Source organism: Rhinolophus sinicus, chromosome 14 (assembly GCF_057876585.1).
Source record: "Rhinolophus sinicus isolate RSI-liver-muscle chromosome 14, RSI-T2T, whole genome shotgun sequence".
Taxonomy (NCBI): Eukaryota; Metazoa; Chordata; class Mammalia; order Chiroptera; family Rhinolophidae; genus Rhinolophus; species Rhinolophus sinicus.
In genome coordinates this window covers 22,435,805-22,457,355 of record NC_142514.1, presented here as the reverse complement: position 1 = coordinate 22,457,355, position 21,551 = coordinate 22,435,805, and the positions used below count along the sequence as shown (strand labels likewise).

The window sequence follows — 21,551 nt, the reverse complement described above, 5'->3', positions numbered from 1 at the left end:
CCGGCAACCTTCTTGTTGAGAGCTCGCACTCTAACCAACTGAGCCACCTGGCTACCCCTCCGTAAGCTCAGCGGCAGCTCGTTCTCTTCAATCTAGTTGTGGAGGGTGCAGTTCATTGGCCCATGTGGGAATCGAACTGGCAACCCTGTTATTCAGAGCTCGCGCTCCAACCAACTGAGCCCTCTGACCACCCAATTGAGTTAATTTTTGTATATGGTATGACGTAGGGGTCCAACTTCCTCTTTTTGCATGTGGATACCCAGTTGTCCCAGCAACATTTATTGAAAACACTGTTTTTTCACCCTTGAATCATCTTGGTACCCCTGTCAAAACTCAAGTGACTATGTGTATTTTTATTTATGATTTCTTTATTTTTGGGCTCTCAATTCTATTCCAATGATCTTTATGTCTATCCTTATGCCAGCACCACATTGTCTTGATTACTGTAGACTTTAGTACATTTTTAAATTGGGATGTGTGATTGTTTCTTTTCAAGATTGTTTTGGCTATTCTGGATCCTTTGCATTTCCATATGAATTTTAGGATCAGCTTGTCAATTTCTGCAAAAAAAAAAGGCATCTTGGATTTTGATAAGGTTTGCACTGAATTTGTAGATCAATTTGAGGGGAATTGTCATCCTATCAATATTAAGCCTTACAATCCATGAACCTGGGATGTCTTTCCATTTATTTCTGTCTTCTTTATATTTTAGAATGATACTCAGTAGTGTGGGGAAATGATTGGAGGGCAAAAGATGCTACGTGAACAAGGGAAATAATGCCAGGGACAGAGAGGAAGACACTTGTTACAGAACTGTTTATGATGTAAATTGGCAGGACTTGATAGTTGAATGTATGTAGAAAGAGAGGAGAGGGAAGAGTAAAGAATGACTCCCAGGTTTTGGCTTGGGTACATCGTGATGCCACCAATCGAGACAGAAAATACACAAGAAGCAGTTTAGGGGAAAAGATGAAGCAATTGGTTTGTACGTGTTGAGCTTGAGATGACTGTGGGACATGCGGGTGCAGAAGTAAGGTAATTGGATATTTGAGTCTGATGCTCAGGGGAGCTGTCTCATCTGGGGACAGTGATTTGAGAATCATCATTTAAAAGGGGAGCCATGAGAGTGCATGTACCAACCACTGGGAACAATAAAGGAAGCAGAAAAGATGCAAAGGAGTACCAATATTTAAAGGTCAAGCTGATGACAAAAAGTCCACAAAGGAGACTGAGAAGGAAATACCAGAGTGGTAGGAGGAAAACCAGGAAAGAGGTGTGCCATAAGTGTGCAAGGGGAACGGCTAATTATAATGTGATGGACTGAAATGTTTCCATTGGATTCAGTGGAGTTAAAGGTCACTGGTGACGGAGTCAAGGGCTCTTCCAGGGGAGGGCTACGCCATCTTGGTGTAGACTGAGGAGGAGGGGGGAGTTAAGAAGGGAAACAGCATGTAAGGATAATCCACTTCAGACATTTGGAAGGGAAGGAAAAGGAAGTGAAAAAGGAGGAACTAAAAATGTAAAGGGAGTCAAGGGGAGGGTATGTTTTTGTAGGATAGCAGAGACTTGGGTATGTTTATAGGCTGATGAGAAGGACTTAGCAGAAAGCGAGAGGATGAAGGATGGAGAAGGGTCCCTGTGGAGCTGGGGTCCACGCGGGAGAAGGAGTAAGGAGGTAAGTGGATTTAGAATTGTGTTTTTCAAATTTTAACGTGCATACGAATCCCACATCTCAAATCCCCCCTCCTCTCCATCTCTGTAGCCACCATCCTGATCCAAGTCCAAGACGCTTACACTTCTCATCTCTCACCTGGACAACGGAGCTGGCCTTCAGAACCTCAACCTGTGGTGTAGGCTTGGTGGTGAAGAGGCCAGGTGGGGTAACTGAACAGCAGAAAATAGGATGAACCCGTGGCCTCTGTGAAGTCAGAGGGTAGGGCCGTAGGGTCGCGAGATGGGCGCGCTATAGGAGAGGCCTTGGTGGGATGTGTGAGGTTGGGATTGCAAGGGGGTGGTTCATGGTGTGGCCCCAGAGAGGATGTCTGGGGTTGTGGTGAAGGTCACTGAGGGGGTCAAGGAAGGGTATTGGAGGGCCATTCATATGGGTGAGCAGGACATTAACACAGATCGCTTGACAGAAATCTGGAAACCCAAGACCTTGATGGATGGAGGGGAGGGAGACATTACAAGAGAAGGGGTGGCAGAGTAGAGCCGGGTGGCCGGAGTTTCAAGAAGCGTAAAATGATAGATGCACATAGGAAAAACCTTCCAAATGTGCATGGTGGTTGTCCGTGGGGGTAGAGAGGACTATGGGTAGTTCTGATTTCTTCTTCATACTTTCCCGTTTTCCCCTCAAGTTTTCTACAATAAGCTTTTTTTATTTTTTATTTTTTTAGAAATGTAAAAGACAGAAAAAAAATACAAAGAATAACAAAAGCCCCCTTTCCCACCATCTAAAATTTGTAATTGCAAAGTCCCCTTTAACCTTTAACTGCCTCCTCTTCTCAGACAAGCATGATCAGTAGGCTTTTCGTTTTGTGTATATATATATATATATATATATATATATATACACACACACACACACATATATATATATATAAATTAGAATATGATAAGTTTTGTGGATGATTGTTTTACTTACATGGAGGAACTGTTCTTCTAATGGGGGGGATCTTTTTTAAGGTAAAGAGGGGTTGCACAGGGAAAAAAGCCTGAAGCCCCATCCTCAGCTGAGCAGCCCAGTGGGGACACCATGCCCTGGGAAGACCCAGCCTCCAGTTTAGTGCCACACCTGGTCGTTAAATGTTCCAGGAAGAGAGAGAATTACTACTTGTATTTCTCTGGCTAGGTTTCAACCCACTCTCATATCTCTCAAATCGGTTATGCCTCAGAAATCTGGGAAACAGGGAAGGCAATGATTATCCCCATTTGATGGGGAAACAGAGGCCCAGGAAACGGCAGTGAGCTGCCATGGTATAGCAGTGAGTTGGTAAAGGACAAGTGACTAGCACTCTTCCTGGAGTTCCTCCTGGAACTTCAAGCCAGTGTGCGGAGGGGTGGGGCAGAGGCAAGGGACACCGGGTGGCTCGGACTAATGGACTTTGGCCACTTGGCAATAAGGAAGACAAACAGGAATAACTTCATGCTGCTAAGGCTGGACCCTGGCCAGGAAACTGTGTCTGGGGAGAAACAGGTGGGCACTTCTCCCTCCTCAGAGGCCCCAGGGAGCAGGCCCACTCCCTGGGGGCTTTGGCTCCCCTCTGCCCCCACCACGCTCAGAAGTCAGTGGCAGCCTTCACAGTTAGACAGGCCTGATTCGTCTCAGGTCTACCACTGGTACATGTTGTGTGAACTTTGAGAAGCCCTTTACCTTTCTGGTCTCAATTGTCTCATCTGTAAAACAGGGTGATAATCTTTAACTCTCACCATTGTCCCCAGGATAAAAAGAGAGAATCCTCATCTATGCATCTGAAAACAGAAACATTTAAGAGGTCTGGTCCCCAACCTGATTTCAGAAGACCCCAGATGGGCTGGGTGTCACTGTCACTACCTGACACTGACTGATCAGCAGGCCACAGGCATATGCACACATGAGATTTGAAATCAGCTTTGTAGTGACTACATGTGCTCTCCAAGGCAGTCCCTGGGAGGTGACCTTTGTCATCATAAAGTTGTTGGTGGAATGGGGACAGGGCGGTGGTGATGAGGGGGACTTTTCTTCCTCCCTCAGTCCTTTCCCTCCTAACAAAAGCAAGACACGAATAAATAAGTGCTCATTGTAAGCCTCCAACAGTACAGCCACAAAGCAAAACCCTCCCCTTCGCTCCCATCCAGCCCACACCGCTCTTGGTTGTCACTTTGGTGGTGTTGCGTGCTGTTAGGAACAGCTTGTCCACAAACCTCATTAAATGCATGCTTATCTTTGCACTCTTTGGAGTGGAGGGTAAAGACCTAGACATGGAATTGCTGGGTCACAAATACAAGTGGCTGACCATTTACAATATGGGTGAGTCCTGCCCAATTGTCCGACTAAATGTCCTTATAGACATCGACATTCGAATGTCAGTCCGGCAGGGCACAAGCCCCGATGGCTTGAGGAACTGTCCCCACTTGCCTTCTACCTTACAAGTTTTTCTTCCCACACTGCACCTGCCCTGCCTTGGCCTTCAGACAGGAGATGACCGGGAAGCATGTCTGCCAGAGGTTACCAGACCTGCCTGCCTGCCTGGTGCTGGTTCCAGATGGCTCCACTCCCTCCTTTGGTGTCAATATGCTCCATTAACACTCCAGAGATTCTGTGTGTACTGACCCCGGTGCCTGACACACAGGCACAGGCACACAGTAGGCACTGGTACAGGTGTGCAGGATGGCACACACTCAGTGGGCAACTGGTGTGCCAGGCCCCGACTGAGCACCCAGATACCATCAAGCCCAACCCTGCCCAGGGCACTGACCATGGGGTGGAGGGTGCACACCATGAACAGATGTTGTCCAGATGCCATGTAAGGTGCCTCCCAGAGGCCTGCTGTGGGGACCAAGAGAGCCCAGGCAGGTGGGCACAGCACGGCCACACCGAAGAACACGGGCACGGAGACCTGGGTGGGAATATGGGCTCCCACTTACTCCACCACTTCTGACTGGGGCTCTTGGACAAGTCCACTTCTGGATGCTGAGGATGGAGCAAGGGAGGGCACGGTGTGTCCTGGCGCACTCAGAAGCTCAGTCACCAATAGCCAGGGTTAGGAACGCTCCTGCTGCGTGCTCCTCCTACACCTACACTTTGTAAAGATGCTCTAGAGAGTTTCAAAGTATTTGCTTATCTCATTTGATCTCACCACGATCTTAGGGGACAGGAATTACCATCCCTGATTTTCCAGTGAGGGAACAGCAGCCCCCACCCCCTCAGACAGAGAGGTAAGACACCTTGCTCTCTGGCCAGGGCAAGGTGGGAAAGCTATTTGCTTGTGGTCGCACAGCAGGTCAAGGAGAGAGCCTAATCTCCCGGGTGGTGTGTGGGCTGCTAGGCAGTGCGCTTTCACCATCCACTGCTGCCTCTCCCCATCCTCTAGAAAGAAGTGGGTTCCCAGCCTTCACCCTGGGGTCTTTCTGTCCGGTGCCCACCAGGTCACGATAACCACAGCTAATACCCTTCTCACTCCCTAGCCGGGACGATCACGGCTCCTCTGAACCTCAGTTTCCATCTGTAAAATGGGCATCACTGGAGTGGGGGTGGGCTAGGAGTGTATGTGGAGGGGGTGGCTGGTGCCAGCCAAGATCCGAGGCAGGCACAGGAGGGTGGGGCCAGCGCTGTGACTCAACCGGGCGGGCCAGGAAGGGCTGCCCAGCCGGTCTGACCAGCCTGGGATGCAAACGAGCCGCCAGGGCCCTCCCGGGGCAAGGCCGCCCGGGGGGTGACGGGAAGGGAGGCTGGCCGGGTGCCGGCGAGCCCGGGCTGCGGGCGGGAAGTAGGCGCGGCGCGGCTGCGAGGAGCGCGGCGGCCGCCAACCAGGATGGAACCGTGGTCCTCAGACCGCCGGCTGCCTCTGGAGCCCCACTGAGCCGGCCGCGGAGACCCTGCGCGAGAGCCGAGATGTGTCTGCGCCTTGGTGAGCCTCGGGGGGACTCCCCGGGAGGCCCGAACCCACCCAACTCCTCCAGCAGGGGCGGAGCACTGCGGTGGGAGCCCGGAACTTCGGGGTCCAGGCTGCCTTTCCTGCAGGTCACTTTCCGCCTGGGCTTCAGTTTCCCCAGCAGTGAGATGGAGGGAAGACCGCTCCTGGAATCTTCTCGATGCGTCGTAGCACCTCCGCCCCTCTCCCCTACTTTGCTTTCTTGCGGAGGTGGGACCCCCGGGCGGGAGAAGAGACACTGGAGAGAGCAGCCCTCACCTCGCCCAGAAGGGAGAGCAGAGGAGGGTTCCAGGGCCCAGAGAGTTCTGAGCCAGACTGCCTGACTTACGCTTCCTCAAACCCTGAAAAGGGTTCCCACTTCCATACCCGCCTCCACTCCCCCAACCAGGAGGGGAAGGAAGGACCATTGACAAACAGGATCCAGACAAAGGAGGGGGACGAATGAGTCTCCTCTCATCGCTCCCTGGGCACAATGAGGCTGCTCTCGGGCATCAGACAGACCCGAGGAGTCCCCACTCTCTAGCCAAAAGAACTGGTGAGCCTGTTTCCCCATCTGTAAAACGGGGACGGTAGCGCCCTCACCCTGCTCCCTTGCGGATGAAGTTAGCACTAAGAATAAAGGGCTTACTACGGTGCCAACCACAATGCAAAGTGCTCCAAGAATGGTGACTTAGAAACCAAGAAGCCAGAGGCTGCCCTCAGACTCTCTGCAGTGCTGTAGGCACAGGCCCGAGCTGGCAGTGCCTCCAGTTTGACCAAAGTCTTGATCCTGGGATGCTGCTGCTGTTCATAGCCCAGCTTTGAGCTGGATAAGTGGGCCGATGGGGTGAGGTGGGTCAGGCCCCTGGGATGAAGCTACTGTGCCCCTTCCTGTTTGGCTAGCACTTAATTTTCACCACGCCATTCCAGTTCCACATGCCTGTCTAGCCTATTATCTGCCCTCTGATTGATTCTTCTACATCTGCTCCTGTTCCAGAGGGTCCTGCAAGCTCCTGGGTCTCAGAACAGCTAGACCAAACCCCACTTTATATACGAAAAGTTTGGACAAGTAAGTTCGTGAGATTTCCACCATGTGCTTACACCGTAGAAAGTTCGCAAACTTACTTGTCCAACCTCCTAGTGGGAATCTGGGCCTCAGAAGGCGGAGGGTCTGGTACACGATCACACAGAGTGTCTGTGACTGGGTGGCCCCATCCCTTCCTGATTCCTGGGGGCTGCCTCTTGGTACAGGGCCCCCAAGTACATTCAAGCTCGTGATTTCATTTTTTTTCCAGCTGCAAAGCTCCCATATATGAAATATGATCCACAGATGGGGAGACTGAGGTCTAGAAAGGGACTCAGTCAGGTCCCATCAGAAGTAGCTAAAGGAAGAAGGGGTTGTTTCGTTCTGGGGACCTGGCCAGTCTTCCAGTGTCACAGAGCTGGCTAGAGTGAAGGGGCCAGCAGAGCCAGGGGACCAGCAGGGTGTGTCTCCAGGAACCATGGGGGAAATTCCAGACAGCAAATCCGGAACCGCCCAAGCAAAAGGGTTCCCTGTTCCTGGGGCTGTTCCTGGCAGATAGGAACTGGGCGGGCACTTGGCCACTTGGAATTTGCGTAAGTCCCTGATATGCGTTAGATCCTAGCTCCACCTGGACCCCCACTTGCCCGGTCCCTGCCCAGTACCCCTGCACCAAGAGCTTGTTTTTTTCCAGCACCTCCAGAGTACGGCCCACTTTCCCATCCATCTCCTCATGGGGAAGGAGGCTTCCCCAACTGTGAGACAAGGGTTAATTATACTTCCCATTTTACAGATGGGTAAATGGAGACCCAGAGGCTTGAGCTTGCCCTGAGTCACCCACCTCTAGGCAGTTCAGTTCAGCAGTTGTGAGCTGAGTATCTACTGTGTGCCAGGCCCTATCCACCATACTAAATCCCAAGCAGGACCTGATCCCTGCCCGGTGACCTAGGGACTCCTTGAAACCTGGACAGTGACTATCAAGTTCACTGTGGTACGTTAGGGCCTGGCACAGAACAGGCACTGAGTGAACATTTGTGTAATGAACACAGGAATAAATAAATCAGTGAATGGGAGTTGAGTAGAAGGATCATGGGTCTAAAACTAAAGACCTGGATTCCCATTCTAGCTCTGCCACTCATGACCTTGAGCACCAATAAGGACTGCTGCCCTTTATAAAGTACCACCTTTGTACTTTTCCAACTGAAAGTTCCAAGGACTCTCATGACGGCGTTGTGAACCCCTCTTCTGGATGAGGAAACTGAGGCTCAGAGAAGACAAGTTAATGGCCTCAAGTTATGCAGAACTATTTAGAACCCAGTGTTCCCCACTGAATGAAAACCACACAATGAAAACCAGGACTTCCATTTTCTCCTCTGCCCAGCAGGATGAGTCCCCCCACCCCCACCCCCACCCCGCCATGGCCCTGACCTGACACGGCTGTCCCCCACAGGTGGCCTGAGTGTGGATGACTTCCGGAAGGTGCTGATGAAGACGGGGCTGGTGCTGGTGGTGCTGGGCCATGTGAGCTTCATTGCAGCTGCTCTCCTCCACGGCACCGTGCTGCGCTACGTGACTGCCCCACATGATGCTGTGGCTTTGCAATACTGCGTGGTCAACATCCTCTCCGTCGCTTCCGCCATCGTGGTATGACAAGGCTGGGAGGGGGGCTACCAAGGGCTGGAGGTGGCTTGAAAGGTCTTCCATGAGTCTCCACCCAGAGACTGGGGTGGGCAAGCAGAGAACACTAACCCCTGCTCTGCCACTTACCAACTGAACAAGCCACTCAACCTCTCTTTGCCTCAGTTTCCTCATCTGTAAAATGGGGATTGTAACAGTGTCCACCTCCGAGGGTCCTGATGAGTACTGAATGAGATCCACATAAAATACTTGACACAGTGTCTGGCACAGGGTTAGTGCTCACTGCTGTGAGCTAGAATTATTATTACAATAGGGAAATAGTCAAGGCACCATTGGACAGAAGGAAGGAACATTAGCTCAGCTTGGGAGGGTTCGGGAAGGTTCCCGGAGGTGGAGGCCCCTGAGCTAGGTAACAAGGGATGAGTAGCAGTTCAAAGATACTCTGCAATGACCATACCCCAGGTATTCGGCATGCTGGGGCCAAAAGTTAGTAGAGGAAGCGGGGTAGCATTCCAAGTACAGAGAATGGCAGATGCAAAGGTGTGGAGGTGGGGATGGCTAAGATCTGCTCTGGAGACACTGAGAAAACCAATTTGGCAGGAGCTTAGCATTAGGCCTGGTCTGTAGTAAGTGCTCAATAAATGGTAGCCATGGTTATGACTGAATGTCAGTACCTGTTTGATGACTACATGAATGAAAAGACCTGGTATTCTGAAGTTCATAAAGCTCTTTCCTACCTAATAGCAGACATGGCCACAGCTTTTGGGCAACATGTGTACATCAGTGTCTGAGTTCCATCCTGGCCACTTCCTGGCTAAGGGACTTATCTTTCTAAGCCTGTTTCCTCCCCTGCAAAACGGAAACTCAGATGGCCTGCTGGTTCCAAAGCTTAGGTGAAGGAGGATGAGCAAGTAGGAGAGCCTTCGTCAGTGGGATAGGGCAGGGTTGCACAGAAGTGTGCAGTGTCCGTTGGAGTTACTATTACTGTTTTTTGTTCCTCTCACCAGCCTGATGAGAAGGCAGTGAACTCAGGGTTAGGCGGGCCACTGGGGTGGGCTCTGGGCTGGACCACTTCTGCTTTGCCCTCATTTCCTCAGTTAATCCTCACTGTTCCAAGCAACATGGGGCCATGATTATCCCTACTTTACAGAGGGGGGAAACTGAAACTCAGGGACTCACCCAGCCTCCTGCTGATACAAAGAAGCCAAGCTGAATTTGAAATGATTTGTGTCTAACACCAAAGTCGGAGTCCTTTCCATGAGCTCATCCTGCAGAAGGGGGCTTAGCCCAGAGAGCTTGAGGCACTTACTTGTGGCTGCACAGTAAATTAAAGACATTGCTGGGCTCCTGTCACACCACCTGCCTCCCATGCGTGGTACAGTGAGGGAGCTCAGGGAAGCAGCTTGGCTGAATTGAGCCCAAAAGATCCAGCGGGCAGCTGGTGGGTTAGACACCGGCCTCAGGACTGAGGTTCGTTAGGGAGGCCTGTAGGAAAAAGAACCCAAGCAGGTGAAGAGCAGGAAGGGTGTTCCTGAGAGGGTGCTGCGTGGGCAGCGTCATGAGCGGCTGTGTGTGGGTGTCCATATCCAGGGCAACGAGCGAAGAGACTGGCCAGGGTGGGGTTGATAGCTGATGGGACTGGGGCCAGGTCACTGAGAGCCTGGGATGATTTACTCCTAAAATTCTGAATTCTACTCCATAACATGTCCTGATTTGCTTTAAAATGACACTTTTTAGTTCCTTGCCAGTTGGGTTACTTTGTTTCTTTCAAAAGCTCTTCCACTCCAGAGAGAAAAGTCATGTATCCCATGGGACATGCCCTTGCAGTGCTGGGACACACAGGTTCCCGTTTGAGATACATAGCTGTGGACAGTGGGGAGTCATGGAAGGTTGTAGACAGGAAGTGATTGTGTTTTAGAAACATGAGGCGGCAGTGCCTCTGTGCAGATGGGGGTAAAGAGACCAAGGCTAAGCCGGGGCTCGGGATGGGGATTGGAAGGCCCCAATTGGCACTGGCGGAATCCTTATCCGGGGGTGGCCCTGGCCCTCCTGCCCACTCTCCACCAGCAGGGGGGTCAGGGCTGACTTGAGCCTCCCCACAGGTCATCACCTCGGGCATTGCAGCCGTCGTGTTGTCACGCTACCTCCCCAGCATCCCCCTGGTATGTGGTACCTCTTGGGATGGGGCCTAGGGGTAGGAAGGGAAGGGCCTGGCCTGCTTGGAGGGGGTGAGGCTGACCCATGGGGGCCAGAGCTGCCCATGGGGGCTGAGCCTGACCGGTGGCCTCTCCTATCCAGCGCTGGGCAGTGTTTAGCTCGAGTGTGGCCTGTGCCCTTCTCTCTCTGACCTGTGCTCTCGGCCTCCTGGCCTCAATCGCCGTGACCTTTGCCACCCAGGGCCGGGCACTACTGGCCGCCTGCACTTTTGAGAGCCCTGAACTACTGGCGCTGGCGCCCGACTGTCCCTTCGACCCCACACGCATTTATGTGAGTGCTTAGGCCTGGATGGGGTGGGGGTCATCCAGGTGCTCATCAGAGGTGGGAAGGGTTCTTGGAGTCCCGCCCCCAGCCCCAGCTCACTTCTCTGTGCACCTGCAGAGCTCCAGCCTGTGCCTCTGGGGCATCTCACTTGTGTTCTGCGTGGTAGAGAGTGTGTTTGCTGTGCGGTGCGCCCAACTCGCCCACCAGCTGCTGGAACTGAGGCCCTGGTGGGGGAAAAGCAGCCACCACATGGTAAGGCCTGCCACCCCCTCCACAGCCCTGATTCTCCATATTTCCTGGGATCCCCTGCTGGGCAGCCCCCATCCTCTCTAACTGAGAACTGGGACAATAGTTTTCTCCTCATGACCAAAGGCAGAGGCTTGGAAGCTCAGAGAGGTCAGATCTCCTAGCTAAAATCACATAGCTGACAGCAAGCTCACCCAAGGCCCAGGATTTGAGGGAGAGGGAGGGCTATCCTGGCTGTAATTGGGGGCACTCCAAGGGTATGGCCTGGGTCTTGTATGGGGAAAGGTGCAGTGTTGCCCCATTGCCCCAGAGATCCTCCCAACCCTCTCTTCCTCCCATTCTCTGGGTGTCCTGGAAGAAGAGACCCAGACACAGATCCTGCAGCCTGGCAGCTTCTTGTGTCTCCACAGATGCAGGAGAGCCCAGAGCCCGTGGAGGACCATGACCTGATGAGCTGCCCTAGCTCTGGGCCCCTGACTCTCTGACAGCTGATGCCTCACCTGGGCCCCATGGCCTCTGGGGTCCTGCAACCAAGTCTGCACTGTGACCAGCCAGGATTCCTGGAGCCAGCCCACAAGGGTTCAATGGCCACTTGGGGACCCGGGTGGGGCTTTCAAACCCCTCCCCCGGCCACGGAGCCCACTGCACTGAAACAAGACTTTATTCTGAAGATATTAAAAAGAACAGAGATGCTCCACGGGGATGCATGCAATAGGAGAGGGGGCTCATCCAGGGGGGCCTGTGCTGCTTTCCCACACAGGATGCTGTGGGTGGGGCTCTGGGTGTTGTCTGCCCATCTGTCTGTGGGCCTGTGTGTGTGTGTGGGTGTGGGTGTGTGTGTGTCTGAGGGAGACAAAATACACAGAGGGGTCTGTGGGACTGTATTCATCCAAATGCTGAAAGGCAGGTGGGAGGGTTCATGAGACCCACAGCTGAGGGGCTGGAATCGGCAGATTTCCTTTTGCATCATGATCTCCAGGCCAACAAGAGCGGGAACAAGAAGGGTTGAGGCCCTCCTGCAGGGAAGGGGGCTCAAAGAAGCTTTTTCCTTAACCCCCATACCCTCCATCTCTGGAATCCTTCTCTCCCCTCCAAATAAAAAGACAGGCTCCTCACCTGGGCATGGTTCTCCCCCTCCACCCAGGCTGAGATCTAAAAGGGCGGGGATAGGGGTGGGGGGAGGTGGGGTGGGGCGTGACCGGTGATTGGGGGGAAGTCTGGCCTCATGGCCTTGTGTGGTCGGGGGAATGATTGAAATCCTTATATCTAGGTAAGGGAGGACTGACTCTAAGCCAGAGCCTGTCTCCCTACCATTGCCTAAGGGAGATATTGCCTCTTAGATTTGGGGGTGCTAACCGCTTGCTTGGGCCCTGGAGGGACTGCAGGGTTCCCTTGTCCATAGCCCCCTCCCAGAGTGCAGACCCTGGAGGGGAGGCCCAGTCTGACCCCCAGCCTGGACAGACACAAAGGAGAGGGCGCTGAGAGCCGGGAGAGGGCCAGTGAAGGCAGGGAGGAGGGGGGACCTGGCTTCTCTCGCTCAGAACTGGGAGGCGCTGCTGGGGTCGCACTGCAGCAGACGCACGATGGACGGGTCGCTTTTGGCCCCGCGGATGAACTCCTCCAGGGACAGCTTGCCTGCGGGGCGAGGGCAGCAGTGATGGGGGAGTAGGCGGCAGCGAAGCGAGGGGAGGTAGAGCAGGGCGGCAGGAGGGGAAGGGGAATGGTGCCCTCCCCACCCCCGCCCCTGCCCCTCACCGTCGTTGTTTGTATCCATTTGGCGGAAGATCTTCTCAGTCCTCTTTTCCGGGGTCGACTCGTCCTCCGGCATCTTCATCACGGAAGAAACCATCTTGTAAATGGCCTAGGGAGCGGGAGAGGAAGGCAGGGAGTGAGAGGAGTTTCCTGAACCTCTTCTCACCCCCAGCGTTCAAAAATGACCCCAGGTACGCTGACAATTGTCCCTTCCGCCAGGATGCGGTAAAGAGGGAGTCACGGGGGCGTAGGGAACCGGGGGTTTCTGGAAGGAGTGTCTGCGAAGGCTTCCCAGGAGAGGGGGCTATTGGAGTGGGCTCTGATCAAGTTCCCTTAGAGCGCTAGGTAGGAAAGGAATTGCGGGCAGAGTGACCTGCGTGTACAAAGACCCCGCAGTAGGAAGCTCTGAGTGGACGCCGAGAATTTGGGGGTGGCTGAGTGCAGAAGGTGAGGAGAGATGTTGGACAACTGGGCCAAAGGCTCCGGGGTTAAGTACGGGGTTAGCGCTGCTTGTCAGAAACTTCGGGGCTCTGGGCGGCCAGAGTTCGGTGGCCGACCAGGGGCGCAGGACTGGGGGTGGCACTGGTGTGTGGTGAGGCTGTGGCCGGCAGGGGGCGCACGGCCGACCTGAGGGATGCTGGGCCGAGACTGCTGGGTCCAGAGGGAGCGCGGAACGTTATGCAAATAAACGCAAATAAGCATCTACCGGGGGCGGGGACAGCTTGGGCTCTGCTGGGCCCAGTGCTGCAGTCGCCACGTGCAGGAGCTCCCGAGGCGAAGCAAAGAGTTTTTCCACAGGACTTGGCCTGTGGGATAGGCTGAGTCCTGGAGCTCAAGGACCGTACCGGTTGCCTCAATCTTCCAGCTTTTTGCTATTGACACCTCCTCCAAGATGCCTCCCTCCTCCCATACCATAAATTCCCCGTTTCAGATCCAACTTCAGCCTCCACACTGGTCTCTTCCTACCTCCTTTCCTTGGGTCTGCCCCCACGCTGCCTCTGAAAGCTCTATTCCAAACACAGATCTCTACCACCACGTCCCCAGCCCAGTGGGCCGCCCCCTCTTTCCAGTCACACACAGGCCTCCCTCCAGGCCCGCCATGCACTCAGCTCCTTCTGGATGCTGCCCCACGCTCCTTCTGCTGCCTCCCACTCCTCCTTGGGGCTCTGCTTACATGGCGCTTTCTCAGGGATGCCTTCCCTGATCCGTGCTGGGTCAGGGCCCATATGCTGGCCCACAGCTTCCTGGGCTTTTCCTCTCTGGAATTAAGTCTGACTTTGTAGGATTGTTCCTAGTAACCCAGCATACAGATAAGGACCATAGACATCTAGCCAGTGTCCATATCCCCAGAACTTAGCACAGTACCTGGCATCTAGCAGGAACTTCCCTTTTGAAAGCCGTTGGCACCACCCACTGCCCTCTGCACCAAGTCCAAACTGGTTAGCCCTTGGCATTGGAGGCACTTCACATTCTGGTGCCTGCTGATCTCTCCACCATCCGGCCTCCCCGCTGGGTGATTTGGCCATAACCAAATACCCCCACACCTCAAGTTTCCCAGCAGTCATGGCCTCTGCCTGGAACAATTATACTACCTACTATTTATCAGGCACCTACTATGTGCCAGGTACTTTACATGCGTTATTTGTAAACCTCACAACAGCCCTGAGAAGCAGGTATCATGATCCCCATTTTCCAGATAAGAAATAGAGACTCAGAAAAGGAATTAGTGGCAGAGAGCAGATTAGAACCCATTCCCTCTTAGCTGCTAGATAGGTGCTTGTGGGGCGGTAATGATCAACAGGGGCTTTGAAGTAAGGTGGACCTGGAGTGGCGTCCTGGTTCCACTTATCGTTTGCTGTGTAGCCTTGGATAAGTACTTAACCTCTGTGAGCCTCAGTTTCCTCATCTGTAAAAGGGGGAAATCACTTCTCCCTCATGAGGATTGTCTAGAGCAGGGGTATCCAAACTGCAGCCTGTGGGCCAACTACGGCCTGCAATCCATTTTTAATTGGCCTGCAGCAAATTTCAAAAATATATTTTGTTTACTTAAATATACCAGGTGAGGCAATACGTACTTTACCTCAAGTGAGTGGCCCAGCTGTTTGTGTATTTTACAGCATATGGGCCTTGCTGAAAAACGTTGAAAAAGTTTGGACACCCCTGGTCTAGAGGATTAAATGAGACGATGTGTATAGAACAGTGACTGGCTAGAGTAAGAGGTCAGTAAACAGCAGCTCATATAATAATCATTACTCATCTACCACATCCTTCCCTGACCTTCAGTCCCCTGAACTCCCAGATGTCACATTTACACCCCTGTCACTTGGCTGGTCAGTGTGGCGTACACACTTGTCTCTCCCACCAGAGTGGAAGCCCCAAGCGGCTGAGAGACAGTCTCTTCCCTTCCAGTGTGCTCGCCACCTGACGACAGGTCTCGATCGTGAGAAGGACTGAGCAAGCAACTTAGAGCATGAACGCTCCCTTCGTGACAACCCTACTCCTTAGCCTCCCAATTAGTTGTCTAGAATTGCTGCTCATTGTTTCACTGGAGCCAATTTGTAGTTAATCAGTCACTGGGGTTTGCAGAACTCTGCTCTGGCCGTCTGGGGCTGACTGATGGGCTGTGGTGAAGGAAACCAGGGTCCAGACAGCAGAGGTTCCTGAGGATGTCCAAGGAATGGGACTGGCTTGGCACCTCCAGCAGGGATGAAATTTATCAGTATAACCAGGACCCCCAGAACTCCCCCAATCTATCAACTAGAGATTTTATTCCTGGCCCACGGGAGTCACTGACAAACATTAAGGCTTTCCCTTACTGATAAGCATAGGGAGGGCACCACATCCTAAGGGAGCCCATTCTAGTCTAGCTGGAGAAAGCAGACCCAGACCCTTAGCAAGAGAGAGGCCAAAGTCAAGAGTCCATCTCTGTGAGCCTCATGGGGTTGTTGTAAATATGCACTGAGCTCTGGGTATAAGCATTTCACTCAGCACTAGACTCTTCGAGGGCCCTCAATTAATTAGTTGGAAAGTGTCTGGGTATCCAGATGGAGTGTGGACAGTGGAGCCAGGTGGCCCACTCACAGGCTGTGTGGCCTCAAGCAAATGTCTTTACCTCTCTGAGCATCTGTTTCCTCTTGAGTAAATGAGGATCGATAAAACATACTGGCCTGTACTCTGCAGAAATGTCAAATCTTGGAAGACAAAGAAAGGCTGAGAAACTGTTATAGACTAAAGGGGACTAAAGAGACATGAAAACAAAATGCATTGCATGATCCTAGATCAGGGCAAAAAAGAACATTATGAAGACAATTGACAAAATTGGACTGTGGTCTGTAAGTTAGATAATAGCATTGTTTCTATGTTAAATGTCCTGACTTTGACAATCATATTATGGGTTATGTAACAGAATGTCCCTGTTAAGAAATATATCCTGATGTATTCAGGGGTAAAGGGTTCTGTTCAGAACAACAAAACATTACAAACATGCACACACACACATAATGATAAAGCAAATGTGGTCAAATGTTAATTGATGAATCTGGGTAAAGGGTATATGAGAGTTTACTTAACTTCTCTTTAAATTGGAAATTATTTCCTAATAAAGAGGTTGCAAGAATAGCACCTGCCACTACCTACCCACAAGGGCTGTCGAGAGGATAAAAAGGGATGGTGGGTGCAAGCAGCTGGGCCCTGTGCCTGGCACTCTGAGGGGCCCAGGGGCCCACCTGCACAATCTCGAGCATCTCCTCACGGCTGATGTAGCCATTGCCGTCCAGGTCATACATGCTGAAGGCCCACATGAGCTTCTGCTCCAGGCGGCCACGCGAGGTCACACTCAGTGCAATGATGAACTCCCGGAAGTCGATGGTGCCATCGCTGTTGGTGTCGAAGGTGCGGAAGACGTGTTCAGCGAACTTGGAGGCATCACCGTAGGGGAAGAAGTTGGCGTAGATCTTCTTGAACTCATCCACATTGAGGATGCCGGTGGGGCAGTCCTTGAGGAAGCCCTTGTACCACTCCTGCAGCTCCAGCTCTGAGAACTCTGTATTCTCCCGGAGGTCCTGCAGCATCTCCGGCCGCAGCTTGCTGTTCTGCTTGCCCATGGCCACCGAGCCAAGTCCCACCTGTGTCCCCAAGGGGGTCAAGGAATGGAGAGGAGAGATCAGGCCCTCCCGGTCCCCTTACACCACTCCAGGAGGGCCCCCAGACACCAGACACCCCAAGGTCACACGGCCTGCACCCAGGCATCCTGCCTTTGTGATGTGCTCCACACCATTTTCCCAGACCTTACACTTCCCCAGGGAACAGGCGTAGAGACAGAGGAAGAGAAGAGGGTTCACATTTACTGAAGCTCTTCTCAGGGCAGCCACTGAGCCTTCACAGGTGTATACCCTTTCACCATCACAAAATGAAGCCTGGGGATTAGCCCCATTTTACAGAGGAGAAGTCAGGATCAAGGAATTGAGGTGCCCTGGTTCAGGTCATACAGCCATGGAATGGCGGGGCTGACTTCCAGAGTTGCCCGGGGAGGTGCAGAAAGGCCTCGTCCTCCTCCTTCCTACCCACTGCCCCCTCATTGTCTCCTATATGCCTGCTCCCCACAAAATACACCTGCAGCCCAGACACTGGCCTGTTCACCCACACACTTGTGCCTGGCATGGGGTGGCATAAGGTAAATGTTAGCCTGGGCTCCCGAGCCTGACCACCTGGGTTTAAATCCCAGCTCTGCCCTTACCAGCTATGTGACCTTGGGCAAGTTCCTTAAACTCTCTCTGCCTCATCTGTAAAGTGGGAGTAATAGTACCTACCTCGTTGTTGTGAGGATTAAATTAGTTAATACATGTGAAGCATTTAGAACAATTCCTGCACATATAAATACTACATAAGTGTTAAATATGATTTACATGTACCAGATGCTACAAAACTCATGCACAACACACATGAATACATACACATATGCTACACAACTCACCAAATCCACACACTGGGTCCCATGCCACACACATACTAGCCCACACCCATCCATGGGTCATCTCCACACACAACAACATTCTCTCTGTTCCACATCTCACATGTACTGACACTCGGCACCACGCAGGCACAACTCCCATACCCTGTGCATCAAGACACACCAGCCCACGATCCCACATGTCTCAAACATGCCACCACAAACCAACTCCCATGCTGACACCTCTCACATGGCCAGCTGCACATGGGACCGTCGGGCACCCTTGCCATCTTTCTCTTCCCAGGGGTGCCGTCAGGTCCCAGGAAAGGGAGTTTTGGTGCTTCTCAGGAACCCCTTTTCCAGAGAGACTCATAGCCAGCCAACCCTCCCCCAACACTTACCTTTCATTTAGTCCAGAAAGGTCCCCTCAGTGCAGGAGCTTAGAGTGAGGAGGGCTGAGGGGATGGCAAAGGAGAGGAGACAGCCAGGCAGTTCTGGGCAGAGATGTGGGAGTGTGTGCAGGTGAATCTTCCCCCAACTTGGGACTGTGAGATGACGAGGGGGGTTCCTTTTGTGTGCACTTGCACACAGCTCTGTGCACATGTGGATGAGCATGTGTGTGAGTGCATGTGCTCATGCGTGCCTGTGTGTCCCTGGGTTCTGCACTGCATTTATCTCCCCATGTGTTTCCATATCTGTGCTTGTGCATGTCTGTGCCTGTGACGAGGTATGCACCTATGACGGTGTGAGGGGGATGTGGCTGTGTGGCCATTTGGGGGATCTGTGTGTGTCCCCAGCAATGTGTCACATGCGTGTGTCTGTAAATTGGTCACCCTCCTTTCTAAATCAGCCTCTTCTGCCCCCGGATGAGGACACATTGAACAAGTGTGTGGGAGGAGACTGAGGAAATACCTGGGGCTGGGGAGGTGGACAGTGTCCCTTAATCCTCTCCTGAAGGTCCAAGCAACTGGGTCATCAGGGCGAGGGAGAGAGATGCGTTGAGCAAGAGAGGTCTTAGAATGCTCCCTCTTCCCTGCCACCCAGAGTTGCCCCTCCCAGTTGGAAGACTTGGAAACGAGGGTGGTAAAACATTCTCGCAAAGACCATCCGTTCCCAAAATGGGAGGGACCCACAGCTCGACCTGAGAAACCTGCCCCGGGGACCCTCTCTGAACCTCTCTCCCCATCTTTCGCCCTGAGCCCCCACCTCAATCCTTTCAGCACTCGGAGAGCACCCGGCGTGTGGCCCCTCCTGGAGGGGGCGCTCGGAGGCGGCTGTAACGAGACTCCTCCCGGCTGGTCACTCAGCGGTCAGGACCCTGGAGAGCTCCGCGCGCTTACCCTGGGGAGCCCCCACTCCCTGAGCACCCGGAGGGAGGGTTCCCGGGAGACGAGGGAGCGGCGGGGTTGGGGAGCCCTGGACGTGGCTCCCTCCCTCGGGGATGCCCCCTCCCCGCATTCCCCAGCCCCGGCCAAAGCGGCCCCCACTCACCCAGCGACGTGGAGCCACCGACTGCGCAGGGAAGGCGGCGCTGCTGCGGCGCGCGATAGCAGAGACGGCCTGAAGGGCGGGCGGGGGGCGGGGAGAGGGACTGCGAGGGAGACGCCCCGCGGCGTTCGCCCGGAGTCCCTCCCCTGGGGGGGGTCCCCGTTCCTCCCTCACTCCTCCAGCCCTGGGGGCGGGGGGAGCGATGGACTAGGCTCCGCCCCCGCCCTTTTCCAGGAGAGGGAAAGGGACGCCTTCACTTCCCGGCCCCCCTCACGAGGGAGCACATGCCGGGGGAGGAGGCCCGAGGTCCCCATAGCCTCAGCAGGTCCACTAAGGTAGTTTGAATGGGGTGGCGGGGGGCCAGTGCCCAGACACCTCTTTCTTAAGCTGGGACTACCCCCGGACGCTCCACCACCTTCCTCCCCTCCCCATACCTGGGTGCGAAGCCGCACGTTGCTCGGAGAGCGGAATCCGGATCCTGGCGGTTCAAGTGTGCCCTCCCTACCCCCACCCCCCGCGCCTCAACTACGGAACTGAGCTGGGGGCTCTTCTAGGAGGGGCCAGCGTTCACTCCTCCAGGCACGCCCCCTACCCCACCTCCACCTTAGAGAGCCCACCCTCCATTTCCGGCCCGCCACTCCGGATCTCATTCCCGGGACCCCTCAGAATGAATCCCACTTCCCAATATTGATCTAAACTGCTCCTCCCACTCCCCTCCCCCAATCAAAGAAACCCCTCCCTTCCTCCCCAGCCCTCTGCCAGTGAAGGCTGGGGAGCGTCTATCTCCAGCTGGGGGGGGTGGTTCTGAGGTGTGTAGGTCCCCTGCTTGCAGACTGGACAGCCCCTTTCTAGAGTTACCCACCCCTATCAGTTCCTCCTGCCAGAATGGGGGTTGCATCCCCTTTCCCCCAGCTTCAGCAACAATCTCCACATCCCGGGCTCAAATTTTGTCCTTTCTCTAAGAGGTCATCCTTATTGTCCCCACTTCACAGATGAGGAAACAGGTTCAGAGGGGTTAAATGATTTTTTCCATTGTTTCACAGCTAGTGAATGGAAGGCTTGGATCTGAATCCATGTGTCCTCATGCATTCATTTCACACATATTTATCAAGCACTAGTTCTGTGCCCAGCAAGGTCTTAGCAATGAGGTTAAAGGGGTGAACAGTAAACAAGTCAGTTCTACAATGTAATAGATAAGTGTTTGGAAAAAAGTTGAGATTCGTGTGCAGAGGCTGGGCTGGTGGCAGTGCTTAGAATCATGCCAAGGGCTTTCCATTTTATTCCAGGTGAGATGGGAAGCTCTTGGGGCTTTGAGCAGAGTGAGAGAGTCTGACATCCAGGTGACGCTTACTAGGGCATTCTGTCAAGCACAGACTTTGAGGAGTGGGGGCCAAGGTGGGAGCAGGGGGAGAACTCAGGGTGAGAGATGACCAGGGTGGCAGAGAGGGGTCTGGTTTCTGGAGCTATTATACGTTGAAGGTCAGCTGACAGCATTTGTCTTCTGACTGGACAGCTCCTTCCAAATCATGGCAGCCACCTCCAGGTTCCCAGACCAAGCCTCAGTCCCTCTGCTTGAGGGCAAATGGGAAGGGGAGGTCTCAGCTGGAGGAGTTGGGCAGCCAGGTTGTGAGGGACTGGGAAGGCAGCGGGCCCTCCTGAGTCAGTTCCTCTATGTACCTTGGCTCTGGGGTTGGGGCCACCAGGTGGAGAGACCTAAACATTTGTGGGTGGTTCCCAGCTGCTTCCTGCGTGAGGACCTGGGGGTGGAGAGAGAATTGCTGCTCAGCCCTCCCCCCAGGCCTCCTGAATGACAAGCTCGCTGCACTCTCCCCACCTGGCCTGGAGGGTCTGCTGTGCTTGAGGCAGAGAGAGGGGACCTCCACCCCCTCCTCCTTCCTCTCCCGCCTATCTGAAGCTGAATCTTCCCAGCCTGCTCTGGATCCTACTCTCCATCCTTGTGGGTCTCAATTTACCCTCACGGGGGCTGCTGAGCCACTCTCTCTGCTTCCTCCCACTTCCCTGACCCAGCTTCACCTCCTCTAGGCTGACTCCTTGGCTCAGGAGCCTACTTCTCTTAGCCCCACTGTTTTTCTTCTCTGTGTGGGTGACTCTGATGCCCTGCCTTCAGGACCCCCAGTCTGCATCCTGTCTCTCCAATAGATGGGGCTTCTGAAGGTGGGACCATGTATTCTCATCACCCTGGGTACCCCACCTCCCTTTGACTTTCCTTGCACCTCGAATGAGTAGGATGGATCTGGAAGTAGAGTTTGGGCCCTCGTAGGCTTGGCTGGTTACTTCCCATCAGTCACCTCTCCCCTCCCAGGGGCCTAAGAAGCAATGATGGGAGGCTCCCCTGAGCAAAAGG

At 53.6% G+C, this 21,551-nt stretch overlaps 2 protein-coding genes across 5 annotated transcripts; one reads left to right on the top strand and one right to left on the bottom strand.

Moving 5' to 3' along the window:
• Window positions 1-5,336: 5,336 nt before the first annotated feature.
• On the top strand, window positions 5,337-11,695 carry TMEM54 (transmembrane protein 54). The gene is made up of 6 exons (XM_088790965.1): window positions 5,337-5,609; window positions 8,084-8,277; window positions 10,374-10,433; window positions 10,570-10,758; window positions 10,870-11,004; window positions 11,409-11,695. The coding sequence occupies exons 1-6, from the start codon at window positions 5,594-5,596 to the stop codon at window positions 11,481-11,483; spliced, it is 669 nt and encodes a 222-aa protein (XP_088647091.1). The 5' UTR covers window positions 5,337-5,593; the 3' UTR covers window positions 11,484-11,695.
• Window positions 11,642-19,669, bottom strand: HPCA (hippocalcin). 4 transcript variants are annotated; one of them, XM_088790967.1, is made up of 5 exons: window positions 19,621-19,669; window positions 19,190-19,258; window positions 16,476-16,874; window positions 12,754-12,859; window positions 11,642-12,633 (listed from the first exon to the last, which is right to left on the bottom strand). In XM_088790967.1, exons 3-5 carry the CDS (start codon window positions 16,851-16,853, stop codon window positions 12,536-12,538), a joined length of 582 nt encoding a protein of 193 aa, XP_088647093.1. In that variant the 5' UTR covers window positions 16,854-16,874; window positions 19,190-19,258; window positions 19,621-19,669; the 3' UTR covers window positions 11,642-12,535. The 4 variants fall into 4 exon arrangements, with proteins under 4 accessions (XP_088647093.1, XP_088647096.1, XP_088647094.1 ...); XM_088790970.1 differs by lacking the exon at window positions 19,621-19,669 and adding an exon at window positions 18,611-18,665 and having other exon boundaries at window positions 19,190-19,373; XM_088790968.1 differs by lacking the exon at window positions 19,621-19,669 and adding an exon at window positions 18,905-19,016 and having other exon boundaries at window positions 19,190-19,209.
• Between the last annotated feature and the right edge of the window lie 1,882 nt (window positions 19,670-21,551).